A 16,129-nucleotide genomic window follows, 5' to 3' on the forward strand; every position below is an offset into this window, starting at 1 on the left:
ACAAAAATGAAATTATTTTGCTGTGGTCATATGTTCCTGGGCACAATGTGCAGGTTCCAGACCATAAGCAGCAGGCATCCAAGAGGAAGCTAGGAAAATCGCAGCAAAAGCACCAAACAAACGAAAAAAAAACAACTTGTAAATAGGCTACAATATATAGCGAATCTTGGGTTGGCTTTTACATTCACTGGTGAAACTGTTTTTTGTTTTGTTTGTTTGTTTTCTAATTTTGCCATTTGCAATAAGTCACACATATTTCATATTATTCTTTATAATGTTTCAGAAGCATCTGCCCTTTACTTGTCAAAATAACATTGGTTTTGTTTGGTTATGCTTTGTAACTAACCGCTGCCACACCATGACAATGTGACAATGCACAAGTTACCTTACTCAAAGAAGTTTCAAGTCTGTGATTTTTACTGTAGTGAACTAAATGAAAACCCAGTTTTGAGGAACAGAAGAAAAACATTGAACTAACCATATGGCATGCTTCTGAAAAAGGTTTGTGATAGTGTTTAGTGATTCATAGAAAAAAAGCTGCAGAAATGCAAAAACACTGACACTGTTCTTTAAATGTGAAACGACGTATTATGTGCGGTTTAGTTATCACAGTTGATACAAATAGCAAAACAAAGGCAAGGATTTGCAGCTGTTATTGAGAGAAACAGATTATCTTAATTCATCTCTGATAGAACCTGTCAAACGCTGGGAGCACACTTACATCCTATTAGTAAGCTGCAGAGCTTTAGGGACGCAGCAAATTGACAAGCTATCTAGCATTTATAATATTATGGAACATGGCAATATGAAGAACAAATGTCATTACCTATGTTTGTGTTTCTTCCTTTGAAGTTTTTCTTGTCCTCATGGGCTTTCAGTCTTAACATGAGCAAACACAGTGGCAGCAAGGTCTGTCTAAATATAACTCCACTTGACAACAAGCTGGAACAGTAGATACCCTTTTACTTTGAAGAATTCCAATTACTGTCACTGTTTCCATGGTGTGTGTGTGTGTGTGTGTGTGTGTGTGTGTGTGCGTGTGCGTGCATGTGTGCACGTGCATGCATGTGCACATATGGGTCTGTGTTTGCAGACATGAAACTGAGTTGTGTATCTGTGTGTACTGTATGGTATTTATGTATGTATATGTAACTGTGAGATGCTCTTGTAAAATGTAACCCAAGCACTTTATAACTCAAGCATCTGCAACAAAGCAGCCTGTGTAGTTTTACAGTATTTTGCCATAATTATTTATTTAAAGTGATGTAAAGTCTGTCCACAGATTTGACCATCATTGTCTTTTATTTTGCCTCCATAATGCATCAGTAATGGTGTTTACTCATGCTCTCAGAAAGAAAATACAACAACAAAAGAGCTGGGACAAGGTTTTTCACCATTTAAGTCTTTTATAGCAACTTCAGTGATTGTAGTAGCATCAATGGTGATATCAAGGTATAAGAGTAGAACTTCTTGAAGTCTTCATCACAATCAGGTCTCAAAGGAAAAGAGACAAGGCCATTTTAGAACTAACTATTCATCAATGGAATGATAAACAGTACATCATCCAACAAAGCAAACACAGGGAAGCAAAGAAAAACTACAAGACGATCAAGAAAATCTCATGAGGTATCAAATGATGGAAGACACCTGGTATGTGCCACGCTATCTGTGTGTTTTTGTTCTTTGAGGCAGACAGTATGCGCTTGTCCTGATAACTAAAATTTTACTCAACTTGACATAACATGGGCCAGAGGACTTTTTAGATCAGACTGTGTCATCCTGTAGAGCAGCAGTTCATTGTAAAGCCACAAGTTATTTCCGTCAACACACTGTGAATCCACCCTGAAATCAATAGACATCGGCTGCAACAAGGAAGAGAAGAGAGCAGTAATTACTTGCTGTAGACTAGCTAGCTCACAGTAAAACTGGATATCCTACCCTGGTTATGTATGGCGTACCCTTTCTACCTTAGGGCCCTGCTCTTGAAATAGGTTTTGTGTGGCAGATCTTTGTGGCCCAGTTAAAGTTGGATGGGTAAGTCATCCAAAATCACTGCGCAAGCAAACCGTGCATAACTCCCCTCACGATGCTATCTATGGAGTATCCAAGATATATCACCTTTAACACAAAAAAAGCCGATCTTGATTCAATTACTAAGCCAGCAGAGAGTGCAATTTATATCCAAACTCAAGATGGATGAGGTCACAGTACAGTTTGTAATTAACAGTTAACCCTTGTTGACCTTGGAGTTATGATTTACAGTGCACAACAAAAATAGCTCTCATGTCAAGCTGTAATCTGGCCTGGTGGGAACGTTACATATGAATATGTTTTTACACTGTCTTTACATTCTGTGTGCACACACTCGCTTTCACCACACATACACAACACTTAAAGGTGCCAAATGTTAAAACAGGCATGTGATGAGTCACAGAGAGGGTCCCATCACTGGTTGCTCATACAGAAAAACATCCGCCTGTAAATATATGATAGAGAAACCATTTATAGTATGCCATTTATAGTATAATTGTCTGAAAAGATGAGATAGGATTAAAATGTATACTAATATAAGGACTTGGATAATAAAGCTAACAATATGAACGTAAATATAGGAAATTTAAGCTGACTTGGTTCTGAACACTGGTCTCCTGGGGAGAAGTCCGGTGTTTAGTAAACCTTCTCCAACCTCAACCTGCATCCTCACGGGGACCACTTCCTACCTTTACTCCTGTTGGCATTTTGGCAGTGCGATCGTAGCCTTCACAAATACAAGGGCTACACAAGAATTACTGGCTCATGATTACATCTGATATGTGAGAATTTTGGTGCATTGCTTTTTGCAGGAAAATGCTAAATAGGTCCACGAAAACAACCTTACACTTTGCAGCAACATGTCAATGTCTTCTGTTACACATAAATGACACAATAATATTTAAGTAATTAATAAGTAATTAATAAGTAAAACATTTAAAAGGTTATTAACATTGCAAATGCTTTCTGCCTTTTTAATGCCTTTTTTGAATTGTGAATGTTAGTTAGAGAAAATAAATGATATTTCTACCATCTTCAATTTGTGGGATTGAAGTGAAATCGACTTGAACTGTAATAGACATAGTGAGTGTATGATTTGCCCCAGCAACACAAGCCCAATTCCTGCCTCGATTAAACAGCAGCTCTCCTTTGGAATTTGCTTTGTTATACAATTTACACTGTATGATGAAAAAGGGATCTACATTTTAGTATATAATACACTGTGCAGTCCAAATAGGATGACATTTTAAAGGGAACAGAAGATAAGATGAGTGTTAACTTCTGACTGGGAAGGATGTTAACAATAGTTAACACAAGAATTTTACTATATTCTCTCACCTCTCTCTCACCATCCTGTCTTTGCCTTTGTCTGTGTCTTTCTCCAAAAAGGTTTTACTGGGACTTGACCATGCTGCTGCTGATGGTAGGCAACCTCATCATCATCCCTGTGGGTATCACATTCTTCAAGGATGAGCACACGCCCCCCTGGATAGTGTTCAACGTGGTCTCCGACACCTTCTTCCTCATGGACCTGGTCCTCAACTTTAGGACTGGTATTGTCAAGGAGGACAACACGGAGATCATACTTGATCCACAACAGATCAAGATCAAGTACTTGCGAAGTTGGTTTGTGGTGGACTTCATCTCTTCCATCCCTGTGGACTACATTTTCCTCATTGTGGAGACGCGCATCGACTCAGATTTCTACAAGACAGCGCGCGCCTTGCGGATAGTTCGCTTCACGAAAATCCTCAGCTTGCTGCGACTCCTGCGCCTCTCTAGACTCATTCGCTACATCCACCAGTGGGAAGAGGTAGGAAAGTGCACCTCAGTGTGTTTAGTGTGTGTGTGCGTGTGTGTGTGTGTGTGTGTGTGTGTGTGTGTTTGTGTGTCTGTGTAGTTGTACTGATTGTTGCCCACTTTCCTGTATGATGTGTTTGATGCTCCATGCTGTTTTGAGAAGGCCTTGGCAAACTGGACTCATGTTGATAAGTGGATTCACGCTGAGAGAAAAAGACAGAGATTCCCAGAAAAAACCGAGGACACCACCATGATTGGCAATCATACAATCATTCTATTTGATGAAGCTAGTCAAACACATAGGGCTTTTAAATGGTATTCCTACGCTGGGGATCTACTTAGACTATGTTTGCAGAACTCTGTACCTTTCCCTTTCCCCTGGGAAGGAAATATGGATAGATGCTGCCTCTGATTACATCCACCCTTGAAAGGAGTGAAGAGGCTCTCTTGCTGTACCCCAGTCACCAATAAGTTGATGAGGCCGGGATGTTGATTAGCATTTTCTCTGTGTGCCCAACCAGTTAGACATGGGACTACAGAACCCAGAGAGGCATTGCTGTTACACAAGCATGATTATAATTGCGGCAATAATTAGAAAAGTTCCCATTGCACTCACTGGATGGATCTTGTTGTTTAGTCTCAGAGGTAAAAGGTGCAAAGAGAAGCATCAGAGTCTCAGCATGGAGTCAATAAGAAGACACTCCACAGAGGAAAATATGAGACAGTCAGGGCTGCTCTGCTGGCCAGTCACAAAATAAGAAAAAAAAAACACTGGATAATTTAATAAATGCAACCCACGAGAAGGACTACTTCTTGGAGGCTCAGTGCTTCATAACAGCTGTTTGCCCCCTGCAAGCTTGTATTTCTTTGAGGTGATAGCAGTGCAGGGTGGAGGCTTTAGTTCAGGGTTTAGTGTCTTGATGAAGAGTACTTTGATACAAGAAGCGTGCATGGTCATAATACAGATGTTATATTGCTGTGCTGCAGTTCACACAGTTGTTGATGTCAGGGATCAAAGCAGCATTTTCAGTTACTAGTCAGTTGGTGTACCTCCAGGCCCAGAGGCCAATTAATAGATGGGCTGTGCACTGAACGTGAGCAGTCTGTACATCTCATTTATCATCCAGTAACGACTTTTGGATCTGGATACATTTCACCCCATCACCAAGTTACTTTTTTAAATAATACATCATTGATGTTGTTGTATATTGCTAATACAGATTTAGATGCTGTTTTGTTTTGTTCGGTTTGTAAGAATATCTGTTCATTTTGTTTTACTTATCTTTTTCTAAATCTAAATCTTGTTCAGTTTTGATATTTATAGTATTCAGTGGGGAAAATACACATTGATACAATAAAACATTTTGAAAGAACAGTTTCAGCTTGCATAAGAACTATAGGCATAACATCTGTGGCTCAGGAGGCAGAGTGTTAGGGCAGGGCACTGTTCACATTTGACACGATACCATTACCAGCAGAAAAGAAAATCGATCTGAAGCTGCAGTGATAGTTTTGGCTGGCTACAGGGGGCTTCCTCCTCCTGTCTGAAGTTAAACCTGGTGGGTCCGTGGAGCTCTGTTGTTGGCTTTGGAGCTTCGTTGCAGGCCTCTAGGCTGTGAGGTGCTTCCCAGGTATTTTGCTTCATATCTGAACTTGGTGTTCTTACCCAGATGTGCCAGCAACTTCCCTCATGCCCTTATGTGCCAACATTTGGCATTGATGGATTTAACATGAATTGGTACTCGGCAGTACCAATGTAATTTGATCAGTATCCAAACCTATAAAGCAGTCATATTCCATGTTAAAATTTAGTAGTTTCTGTATGTCCTCATCAGAACAATCGCAGTCAACAAAATAATAATGTCAATAATAAATTCAATTTGGTTATGTGTTTCTCTTTGTGGCATCACTAATTGAAACAAGCACAAGTACACATCATTTATACATATCAAAGAAAGCTTTAAAATGGATCATGGAACAATTAAATAATCAAGAACATTATCAGAGATGAGATCCTTGGTTTGGCTGTGTGGACGTTTGCCCTAATATCACATTTACATACTAACAAAACTGTATCAAAATGCAGAGCCTCTCAGTTAATTGGTGGGTGTGTTCACCTGAGTGCATGGCATTACATGGACAATTTGAAAGGTTGAATAGCAAGCTGATTGCTAATCAAACCACAATATCCCCAGATCTGCCCATGGGCATTGTGAAAACTTTTATGTTTTCAAATATTCATCTGGCACTCCGTGTAGAACAGTTTATATAAGGGTGGCGACATTAATCATGCAAGGCCTCTGTGATGCCATTTCAAAGAGAGGAAAAGTTCAAATAAATCACTGGGGGAGAATCCCTTTGCCACCTTGTGCCTCCATACACGCCGGCTGCTGTACTTCTGAGCCCAAAATGGAGGCAGGGATACATGCAGTTGAAGCCAACCTTCATTTGAAAAAGGGTGGACACACTGACACTGAGCTGTCACGTGTTCAGCCTCTGCAATGAGGCAACAAAGGAAGGAGAGCAAAAAAAATGATGTAAGAACTAAAAAGAAGGAGAAAAGAGAATGACAGAAAAAGCCTCCGAACTAGTTTATAGCCTCTATTGTTTGGTTGTAATCGACCACCACTCTGGAAAAGTCCCCTCTTTTACAAGGAAAGGATGAAAGTAAGACAAGAAGAAAACGGAGGGCAATAATTTATATTCATGTCATTATGAAAAACTTGCAAAGACTTAGCAGGACAGTGATGACTGCAGCATGTATAAAACGCTGAAACAATACGACAGAGAGAGGGCATTACTTGCACAGAGCCAGCTGCCATTTACATGTTTCATGCCTGTGTGTGTATGTGTGTGTGTGGTATGCTGATGAATGCTAGTTAGGCAGACAGAGTGAAAGGCCAGCTTTGCCTCAGCGCCAGAGTACTCCAGATGCAACCTCATAGAAATGTCATCTGTCACTGCAGAATAACTTGTCACAGAGATCTCACCACCTGACTGACTTTTTGACTTTTCCTATTGACAGCCACACTTCAGACACCGTGTATTTATCTCATCCCATTTGAATACTTTGGTAACACTTCACGCTGACCTAAGTTTTGTCTGTTCACTGGAATATTGAGCTCGGGAGAGAAATTAGAACTAAACAGTAATGCTGTCGTCCCACTTAAATTGTCCCTACCTGGGTCCAGACCCAGTGGGGGGATAATGACTAGCCAATCAGCACCTTTTGCAGAAAGTTTTTGCATTTAACGTTGTTGCAAACCATGAATACATTACATTTGCACATTTCCTACGTATTATATCAACATTTTAAAAGTGACTTACACTAATATATCATATTAGTTTGTCTTAAATAGGTGTAGGGGGATGGCACATGGTGTGCTACACAGTCAGGGCGCACTCCAAGCTGATGCCTTTCAGTCTGCAAACCAGTGTTTAAGACCAACAAACAACAAAACCAGTTATGTTTTGGCGACTCATTGATGTGTTTTCAGTGGCTATGTAGGCTCCTGATGTGTGTAATGTGTGGGCTTCAAGCTTGGGTGTTTCTAGCAACCTGTCATTGTCTTTTCAGTAGCTTTTTGAGGCTATAAACGCCAGTGTTTCGCAGGGATCTGTTGGCAGAGATGGTGCAAGATAGGCAGTTGTTTTTTGCCAAGACAAAGTGTTTCCTGCCAAGATAGCGGCACAAAAAGCAGTTGATTTTACAGAGACATGGCTGCACTTCTTGCTGGAATTTACCCCCACAAACTGAGTATTTTAAGCCACAGCATTATATAAAAATAAACAATAAGTTCAGTTAAATCTTTTCCTAACCATAACCAAGTAGGTTTTGTGCCTAAACCTAACCACACGTTAACAACAGCATTGTTGCAATGTAATGTTTCAGCGTATCCACTGCATGATAACTTGCAAATGTATCTGGGATTTGAAGAAATGCACAATGCTTTTTTTTCTTTCTGGCAACTAGGTGGGGGCCAACGTCGATATCAAGCCGTTGTCAAGCGGTGCACCAGAACCAGTGAGAAGTAATAACCACAAAGCCAGGCACTATAGACAAAATAGACACTGATATCAAAGTTGTTAGAAATTGACATATTTGTAATTTGTGCCCAACATCATAGTTTGTTTATACTTCACTCTGAAAAGCCCAGCTAAAGAAGTATGTTGACATGACTATACATCAGTGTGGACTTGTGGAAATGTTTCAGGTGGATGCGATGGTCTCTAGTGATTGGTTACAGAAAATCAAGTCCTCCTCCCCCAGTGAGATTGGTCAGAGTGGAGGCCATTTCAGACTGAAGATAGAAAGGAAGAGTAACAATTTAGCAACACTGTTTTATTTTCCTACTTTTCCATGGAGAAATACACAGTAGAAAAGTGTAAAAACATTATTATTTGTGCTGTTTTTTTACTGAATTGAGACAGGATCCTTGTGATTCATGACACTGAGCAGTGTTTGCCCCCGTAACGTCACTGAATGCAATTCAGCATTGCTTGTCAACCTAAATACACTATAGCATCATAATGGAGCCCTGTCTCCTAGAAAGTGTGTTTATGTACAATTAATTTGAGACAGCAAATATGTTTTTGAGGGAAATATAATACAAAGCTAATGCTAATTATGTTTCCTATTAACGACATAAGGAGTATTGCTAATCTGTGTACCTTTAAAGTCGCAAAAATGTTTTGAAACGTATCAGCAAAATATTCACTGACAACATATTTAATTTGTTTACCAGCAAAATTACCTTATTAGGGCTGGGCAATGTGGCCTGGAAATAAAATTTCTGACTTTTTTACACCAAACTCAATTTGCGATTTTAATTAATTTTTGTCCTTGTAAAAACAAACTAAAATAGGTCTGTTGTGAAAGGACATCCTCTCCTGCTCTCTTGCGATCTTTTTAAATGTGCAGTTGTACAGATGAGGTAGCGCAACTTAAGCAAAATACTTGCGGCTTGTTAGCACAAACCTGGGGTCGACAGTTTTCAGCATGTGGATAAACCCAGCCTTTTCCACTGTTCGAGACTGGGCCTTTTTTGTGAACGTAGTCTTCACCGTCATTAGTGCTTGCTGTCATGTTCTTGTGTGTGTGTGTGTGTGTGTGTGTGTGTGTGTGTGTGTGTGTGTGTGTGTGTGTGTGTGTGTGTGTGTGTGTATCCCTTGGAGGTACTACAGAAGCCTAAAGAGAGTTGCGAGAGAAAATCTAGATTTTAATTTTAAACCAAAAATTTGCATTAATTAATAAAATCAAAACCTAACCATAGACAGGGGTCTGGTGTCATATTCAACAACTTTTATGTCCACCATCCACCTCAACCACTTATCTGTGAATCCAGAGCGGTACACAAATGTAGTGTTACATTAACTCAAAGAGATGTTGCCTCTGAGCATAATCCAGGCAGTGATCATGCTCTTACTACAACATAATTATGAAAACAGTTTGATAATCTACAAATATAAATCTTTCCATGATGAGGTGCACGTCTCTGACATGACAGAAGACCTGTGATGGCCTAATGTCCTCCAAAAGGTAAAGATTATTTATTTTACTCATATTTCACAAGTATCTGCAAGCTATAAATAGTCCTGCACAAATTCATTTTGGAGTGTTTTTGTTTGAGTTTCATTTCCTCCTCAGTAAGAAGTCACACAGAGGACACTTCTTCCGGGAAGTATTGAATACAGCTCAGTGAACTGTACTGCATGGTTTAATGCCTCGTAGAGTGATACTGTTGGGAACAAATTTTAAAATTAGAATCTTTTCTCATGTACTCTCTGCGGGAAGTAAAGATTTTTAGGAATTCAGAACAAGACAAAAAGGAATAAAAAATGTCAGATAAGAGATGGAGATGCCATTCATACCAGAATCGAGGACAAAACAGCTCAAATGTATTACAGGTGAGGTGCCTAAGAGTCAAGATTTTAGGGATGGGCATGAGACTGTTTTGAAGTTGTCTTAAATAAAGTCATAAAAACAAAGTAGCATACTTACCATAGAGACCATATAGAAGTCTTGGTCAAGAGGTGACTGCGCTAATCATTCGCCTCACCTCCTCACTCTGAAAATTGCACCTGTGTGACCTGCACTTTTACATCAATAGGCTGGTCCAGCACGTCATAAATCTGTTTCATAATCCTTTGGGGACAGTTAGCTAACTCCCACACATAGTATTGTCCTTGGTCAAAGTGTTACTATTTTATAAGTGAAATAACAACATATCTAAGAGACATAAAGGTGCTGAATCCACCGATGCCTCCTTAGAGCCACAAAAAAAGATTATCCTTTGAGTTCCCATAGCTTTAGCTTTATGAAACTGCCTGACAAGTCAAGGACATGAATCATAATCTGACATGCCCATGTACGTACACATAAGGCAAATACTTAATCGCTGAGTGCACTGCTATCAGTGCATTGCTATTCATTATATATGTATGCATGTCAAGTGCAGTTTCCTGCATTTGGGTGTATGCATGCATTTGCTGGCTCTGTTGACGTGGACTATAATTGCATGTGCTTAGGAGAGCATACTCTGCAAGTAGCCCGAAGCTCAGACATGTTGGCACATAACCACAAATTACTGAAGTGTCCTTAAGTGCGATGCTTGACCCCCAAACTGCTTCAGTGGGGCTTCCAAGAAGACAACAAAGCGGATTTGGGGTCAGCTGGGCTGCATTCTTTCATGTGCTGTCATCAAACATGCTACAGCTCAATGATATAATCAAAAGGTAAATTATGGTGTATTGTTATAGATTACACTACACAGCATTAATAAAGTAATTTTAATTAACTCCACATCTACAAGCTACAATATTAAATTGGTATGTGCAGTAATCCATCAGTACTGATAATTCAATGGTTCAAAGTTCTGAGTACTTCCCCCTTTACATAGTGGCTTTAACAAGCATTAGAATTTATCTACAGTTAAATCTTAAGATTATTTCTTCTCTATCTATCTTTTTTGTCACTAACACAATATGCATTGTAATACTAGGGGGGAAAGTTCAGGATGTAACATTTACGTTGTTCGAACAGTAAAATAATGTTAAACCTGCAGTGTGCCTTCACAACTTATCACAACATATCCTCATACAACAATTCCTATGATGTCTGACAAACTAGCGCCTCACCAATGACATTACGTATTTATCATAGTTATATACTTAACGTAAAGTTACGTGGGCTAGGTTTAGTAAAAAAAAACATTGTGACGACATAACTTAAAATAACTCAAAAGTTCACATATTTCCAAATGCTGGTTCTCAGTATCTTGTGACCCATCCACCATCCCAAACTGCCTCCTTACATGGACTACTTTCTTCTTCAGTCTCATCAGCATATTGGTCATGTGATTTTAGCCTTCTTGATTATGTGGGTTATGCATGAAAGATTACTCATGATTACGTGGGTTATATACGAACTGCAGTGCATTTCTTTTCATAGGCGCATGTATGAACAGTGCATGAGAACAGCCTGCCTATTAGCATTCTCACAATTTGGCAGGGACAAAATATGAAATGAAATACTTCAGGGACATTACAGAAAAAGTGACTTCTGAAATAGCAATCGTATCATTATCTACTCATCAAAGACTCTAATCAGAACACACCACTAACACCATCAGTATCCTTTTGCATAACTGAAGTAATGCCCAAATCCCCACCAGATCATGAATCTCCATCTTCTATGTCCTTTTTTATTGCAGCTGTAATAAATTAGCTGATTGCCTTCATTTCCCCTCCAAACACAAGATTTTTTTACAGCTCCCATGTTGACAGAATGTTGTTTACAAACAAGGAGGTTTTGGTGATGGTGGCTATGTGCCAGTGATAACACTGTCATGCATAATAGCATTCAACATGGTGTGCAGATATCCATCACACTCACACGCAGAGAGCAGACTGCCGTTATAGCGTCTCCCCTGTCTCCCTCTTGTCAGCTTCCTCCTGTCACTTTTCATCGGGATAAAAATAAGACTGTGACCGGATATTCTCCTCATTGGAGTTGTCTCCTGTTGACGAACCAGTGACTTGGATGAGATTAGTCATCCCGTTAAATCAGATTCAAGGCAGTGCACTAATGACTAAGCTCTGAGGGCTTTCTCCCATCGTGCCTGATGCCTACAACATAACCGTCTCGACTGGCCGACCCAGTAAACGTGGCTTTTAGTGTGGATGGAGATAAATTCATGAGACAAGAGCTGAGACCTTTACTGAGGGAGGCAGGGACTTTGAAAGACAAAGAAGAGGATATTTTGCAGGGTTCATGCGAATCCTTGAGGGGTTAAAAGTTAATTCATTGATCCAAAAAAGGCCTTAATTGGTATTAAAGTTCCCTAATTTAGCCTTTCAAAAGTCTTAAAAATGTTAAGGCATGGGAAGTAGGATTTTAAATTTTATATATATATATATATATATATATATATAAATATATATATATATATATATAGATGGATAGATAGATAGATTTTTTTGCATAACTTACTGAATGTCTCTGACAAGAATGCAATACAGATCAGGAAAGCAGAAACACTCCAATTTGTATCTGTCACTGTAGGCTGAACAGTACAAATTCAATGAAAATTGACTCAAAACCCACGAATAAAACAAAATCATCAAACCCCCCAACAGCACCATGTAATTCCCCCTCTGTTCTACCGTTGTCTCTGCCACAACACAAAATAGTCATGTTTTATGTTAAAATAACCATTTGGGCAAAAGTGTTCTGAACCCTAAGTAATTGACGTTAGTTCTTTTTTTTTCCTCCTAAAATTTGGTTATTGTAAAATTGTTCTTAAATTTATTCCAAGTAGCATTAAAGTTAAAGTTTCAGAAAGTCTATAAACTAACTTGCCAGTTCACATGGTCACACATGACCAATTGCAGACGAGAGACTCCTGCCTGCCGAGGCGATATTTGCGCTGAATGTGGCCAGTGCCTGATGTGATGGACACAGAAATCTAGCTTGCAAACTAACTACTGTTAGGTTGCTAATAAATACAGCAAAATATGTATCTATGTATATATTTTTGGTACATTGTCCGTTTTCTTATGTTCCATGCCTGTCTCCCTACTCACTGCCAGCAGGGCAGCATCTCTCATGTGGGGCAGTTTGTATTTTTGATGGTCAATATCATGAAATATTGGCTGCCTAAACACGGCAACAATTTTTGTCTCCTCCACATATACTTCTTTGCTATTGGTTGAGGCTGCAACTTTGCCGGTCAGAGTTCACCAAAGTTGAACTCCACACACTGCGAAGCTGCGAATATGTTTTGCCACTTGAAGGGAGCGTTTTATTCGCCCCTTTGCTCAAACTGAATGGAAATGAACAGGAGGCAAATATTTGCCCAAGGTAATTTCACTCATGTGTGACTGTAGGAGCCTGAAGGAGCCCTGTTATTTTAAGGGGTAAAGTCTTAATGAATTAAACAAATTATACCACACCACCTGTGTTTATTTATTGCAAGATGGCAGAACGTCCATCTCTATTAATTTTGGCATCTTTGATTGTTTAGATTTATGGGCTGTGGCTGCGTGCTGCAGTTTGAGAGAAACAAAGTTAAATCAGTAAAAGGCTCAGGTGCTTTGATAGAAGTCAGTCATGTGGCTGCCCCATGGGTCCAGAAAAGAAGTGAGGCACCTTTCATTTCCACCCAGTAAATCTATACAAAAATATTTAAATAAGGTAAATCAGCTAATCAACCCCCCACTCACTGACCCATTACCTTGGTGAAGGACTGGTCTTTCAGAGATAAGAAAAGCAGGAAGAAAAGATTTAATGGGCTATTATTGAGTGCACAATGAGGCTTGACAGCAACAGTGACAGGTCCTCAACATTCTGAATGAGCCTCGTGTGATATCAATACACACAGTGCATTTGCTTAAAAAAACTATTACACAAAAAATGTGTAATCCGGCACAAACCCAATGGCTCGGTGTGGTAAGGAGCAGAGTGAGAGTGGTTTTTGTGATCCGAGCCCTCCAGGCCTGTTTAGACAGATGATGGAAGGGTGTTCCCAGTGGTCCACTCCCAGGCCTACTTCTCATTCTCCTCATGTGCTTCATCCACCATGACAGCATGCATGAGCATGACATTTTGGCCGAGGCATTTATAGCGAGAAATCTAACCCCTGTCCACAGCCCGCCCCCAGAATCTTCCATCATGTGGGATGATTAAAAATAATTCTGAGACATGCGTGGATTGATTTAGCTGATAAACTTCATTACTCATCACTGGGAAATCTTGTGTCTCTCAAAAACAGGAAGATGCAGCATGTGGTAATTAACACCCAATATACATTGCAGTACTTAGATTAAATTAATTAAATTAGGATTTTTTTCTTGAGACAATAACCAGCACATCCATCAAAAATCTTGTATTTTTTTATAGATTGAGAAGTTGAAATGTATATTTATAGTTATAAAGAAAAAACAACAGCAAAAGTTAAAATACTGTAATGTTACATATGTGTTTAGAACAGACTAATAAGGTTCAGCTCAGTTTACATTTACAACCATGTCTTTCTAGCAGAGGTGTTGACTTGAGTCACATATTGGACTTGAATCAGACTCGGGTCACGGGTTTGATTCTGACCTGTGGCCCTTTAGCGCTTGTTCCCTTTCTCTCTCTCTCCTACCTTTCCTGTCAATCTATAGCTGCCCTACCATGAAAGGCCAATGCCCCCCAAAAACAATCTTGAAAGACAAAAAAAACAAAAAAGACTTGCAATTCAACTTGGATTTCAGCACAAAGGACTTCACATGGACTTGAGCCAATTGATTTGAAAACACTTAATACCTTCTCCTAAGCCCAAATATTAAAAAGAGTGTTATTTGAAAATGTCCGACGAGTCAATGCATTTCCTGTCATTTCCCGAATCAACTAATATCAGTGTTATTTATTTCCACTTAGTTGACACTTAATTGCCCAAAGTTCCAAGAGAGAACTAGGAAGACCTAACATTTCATTACTAAGCACAATTTGGAGAAAATTATACCAAAGCTAATTTCGTTCATGTGCAAAAACTATGAGGTGGTCGACAAAAAACTAATTGCAGTATGCAAAAAGTATGGGTTAAAAATTACAGAAGAAGAAGCAATAATTTTCCACCTTGCTCGACATTTGAAGGTGCATAAAGAACAGTAAGTCAAGGCAAATGTTAACATACAGTAGTTAGCCAGCTAATGCATAGTTAACATTACTTTAACAGCTAACAATGTTTTTTTAACAAATAAATTCACATTTTAAAAATGCTGGAACTGAAAGTTTGGGATTTAGGACTGGACTTGGGACTTCACCTGAAACTTGCCTGACTTGGAACTTGAGTGGGAACTTGAGAGTAAAGACTTGAGACTTACTTGTGACTTGCAAAACCATGACTTGCTCCCACCTTTGCTTTGTATCACAAGTAAATGATAATGAGCACTGAGCTCCACAATGTGTCAGTGGAGAATCCTCAAAACTCAGAAACTGCTATTATTACATGATTTATTAGTGCATGAAACACAATAATGAATGATTTAATTGGAAAGCTGCCCTGTTCATGATTTTTGTATTGCGTTACAACAAAATGGTGTAATAACATAAAACATCCACTCTGTTGCTGAAAATTAACTGTTGCAGACATGTAGCTTGTACAATTAAAGTAAATCATTGCATGAATTATGCCAAAAAACAATTAAATAACTTCAAAACCTCTGTTAAGAAAGGATGTCACTTAGTGCACAGCAGTAACTCAAAGTAAATATGGTCGGTGATGAGATTTGAGGTAGACAGGACACGTGTTAAGGTTCAGTCAACAAAACAGCAGAAAAAAACTAAATGTGCAAAGAATTTTCATATCTCTTATGTGTCGGCGCGCTATCGTGCCCAAACATTCATCATCATTAGCAGCGTGAGCAGCAAACACCAGATGCCTCGGTATAGTGCTGCATCAAATGTGTCTGGGCAGCTACCATCAGCACCATGGGACATATGCATCTATTCTCTCACCTGGATCACGCTCTTCTCACTCCATCTGTTTTGAGATGACTCGGCAGCTGCCTTCACCCACACTGCGCCTGTGTGGGCCTGATGGCTGACTCACAAGTATACTGATGACTTTTTGACTTCAGCACATAGACCTGTTTTTGACCTCTGTCATGTTTATTGCTCTTTATTCACCAGTTGAAAATGTCTGGGAAACACTGCAAATTTCTCATCTATCTTTCCCATCAGTGGTAGTAGTATACACATAGTACTTTTTGTTGACAGCAATGTCATCAGCAGGATAAGAGATTGTAGTAATCA

General features: G+C 39.3%; 1 protein-coding gene across 3 annotated transcripts in view; it reads left to right on the forward strand.

Annotated features, from left to right (window-relative positions):
* Positions 1–16,129, forward strand: part of hcn4 (hyperpolarization activated cyclic nucleotide-gated potassium channel 4) — a 90,572-nt gene that overhangs the window by 24,272 nt on the left and 50,171 nt on the right. For all 3 annotated transcript variants that reach the window (XM_088080075.1, XM_088080081.1, XM_042515660.2), the window contains one exon: positions 3,421–3,844. In XM_088080075.1, the coding sequence (XP_087936201.1) occupies positions 3,440–3,844 (405 nt within the window). In that variant the 5' untranslated portion in view covers positions 3,421–3,439. The remainder of the gene's footprint in view (positions 1–3,420; positions 3,845–16,129) is intronic.

This window comes from Plectropomus leopardus, chromosome 1 (genome assembly GCF_026936395.1).
Source record: "Plectropomus leopardus strain MGB_pleo_1.0 chromosome 1, ASM2693639v1, whole genome shotgun sequence".
NCBI lineage: Eukaryota > Metazoa > Chordata > Actinopteri > Perciformes > Serranidae > Plectropomus > Plectropomus leopardus.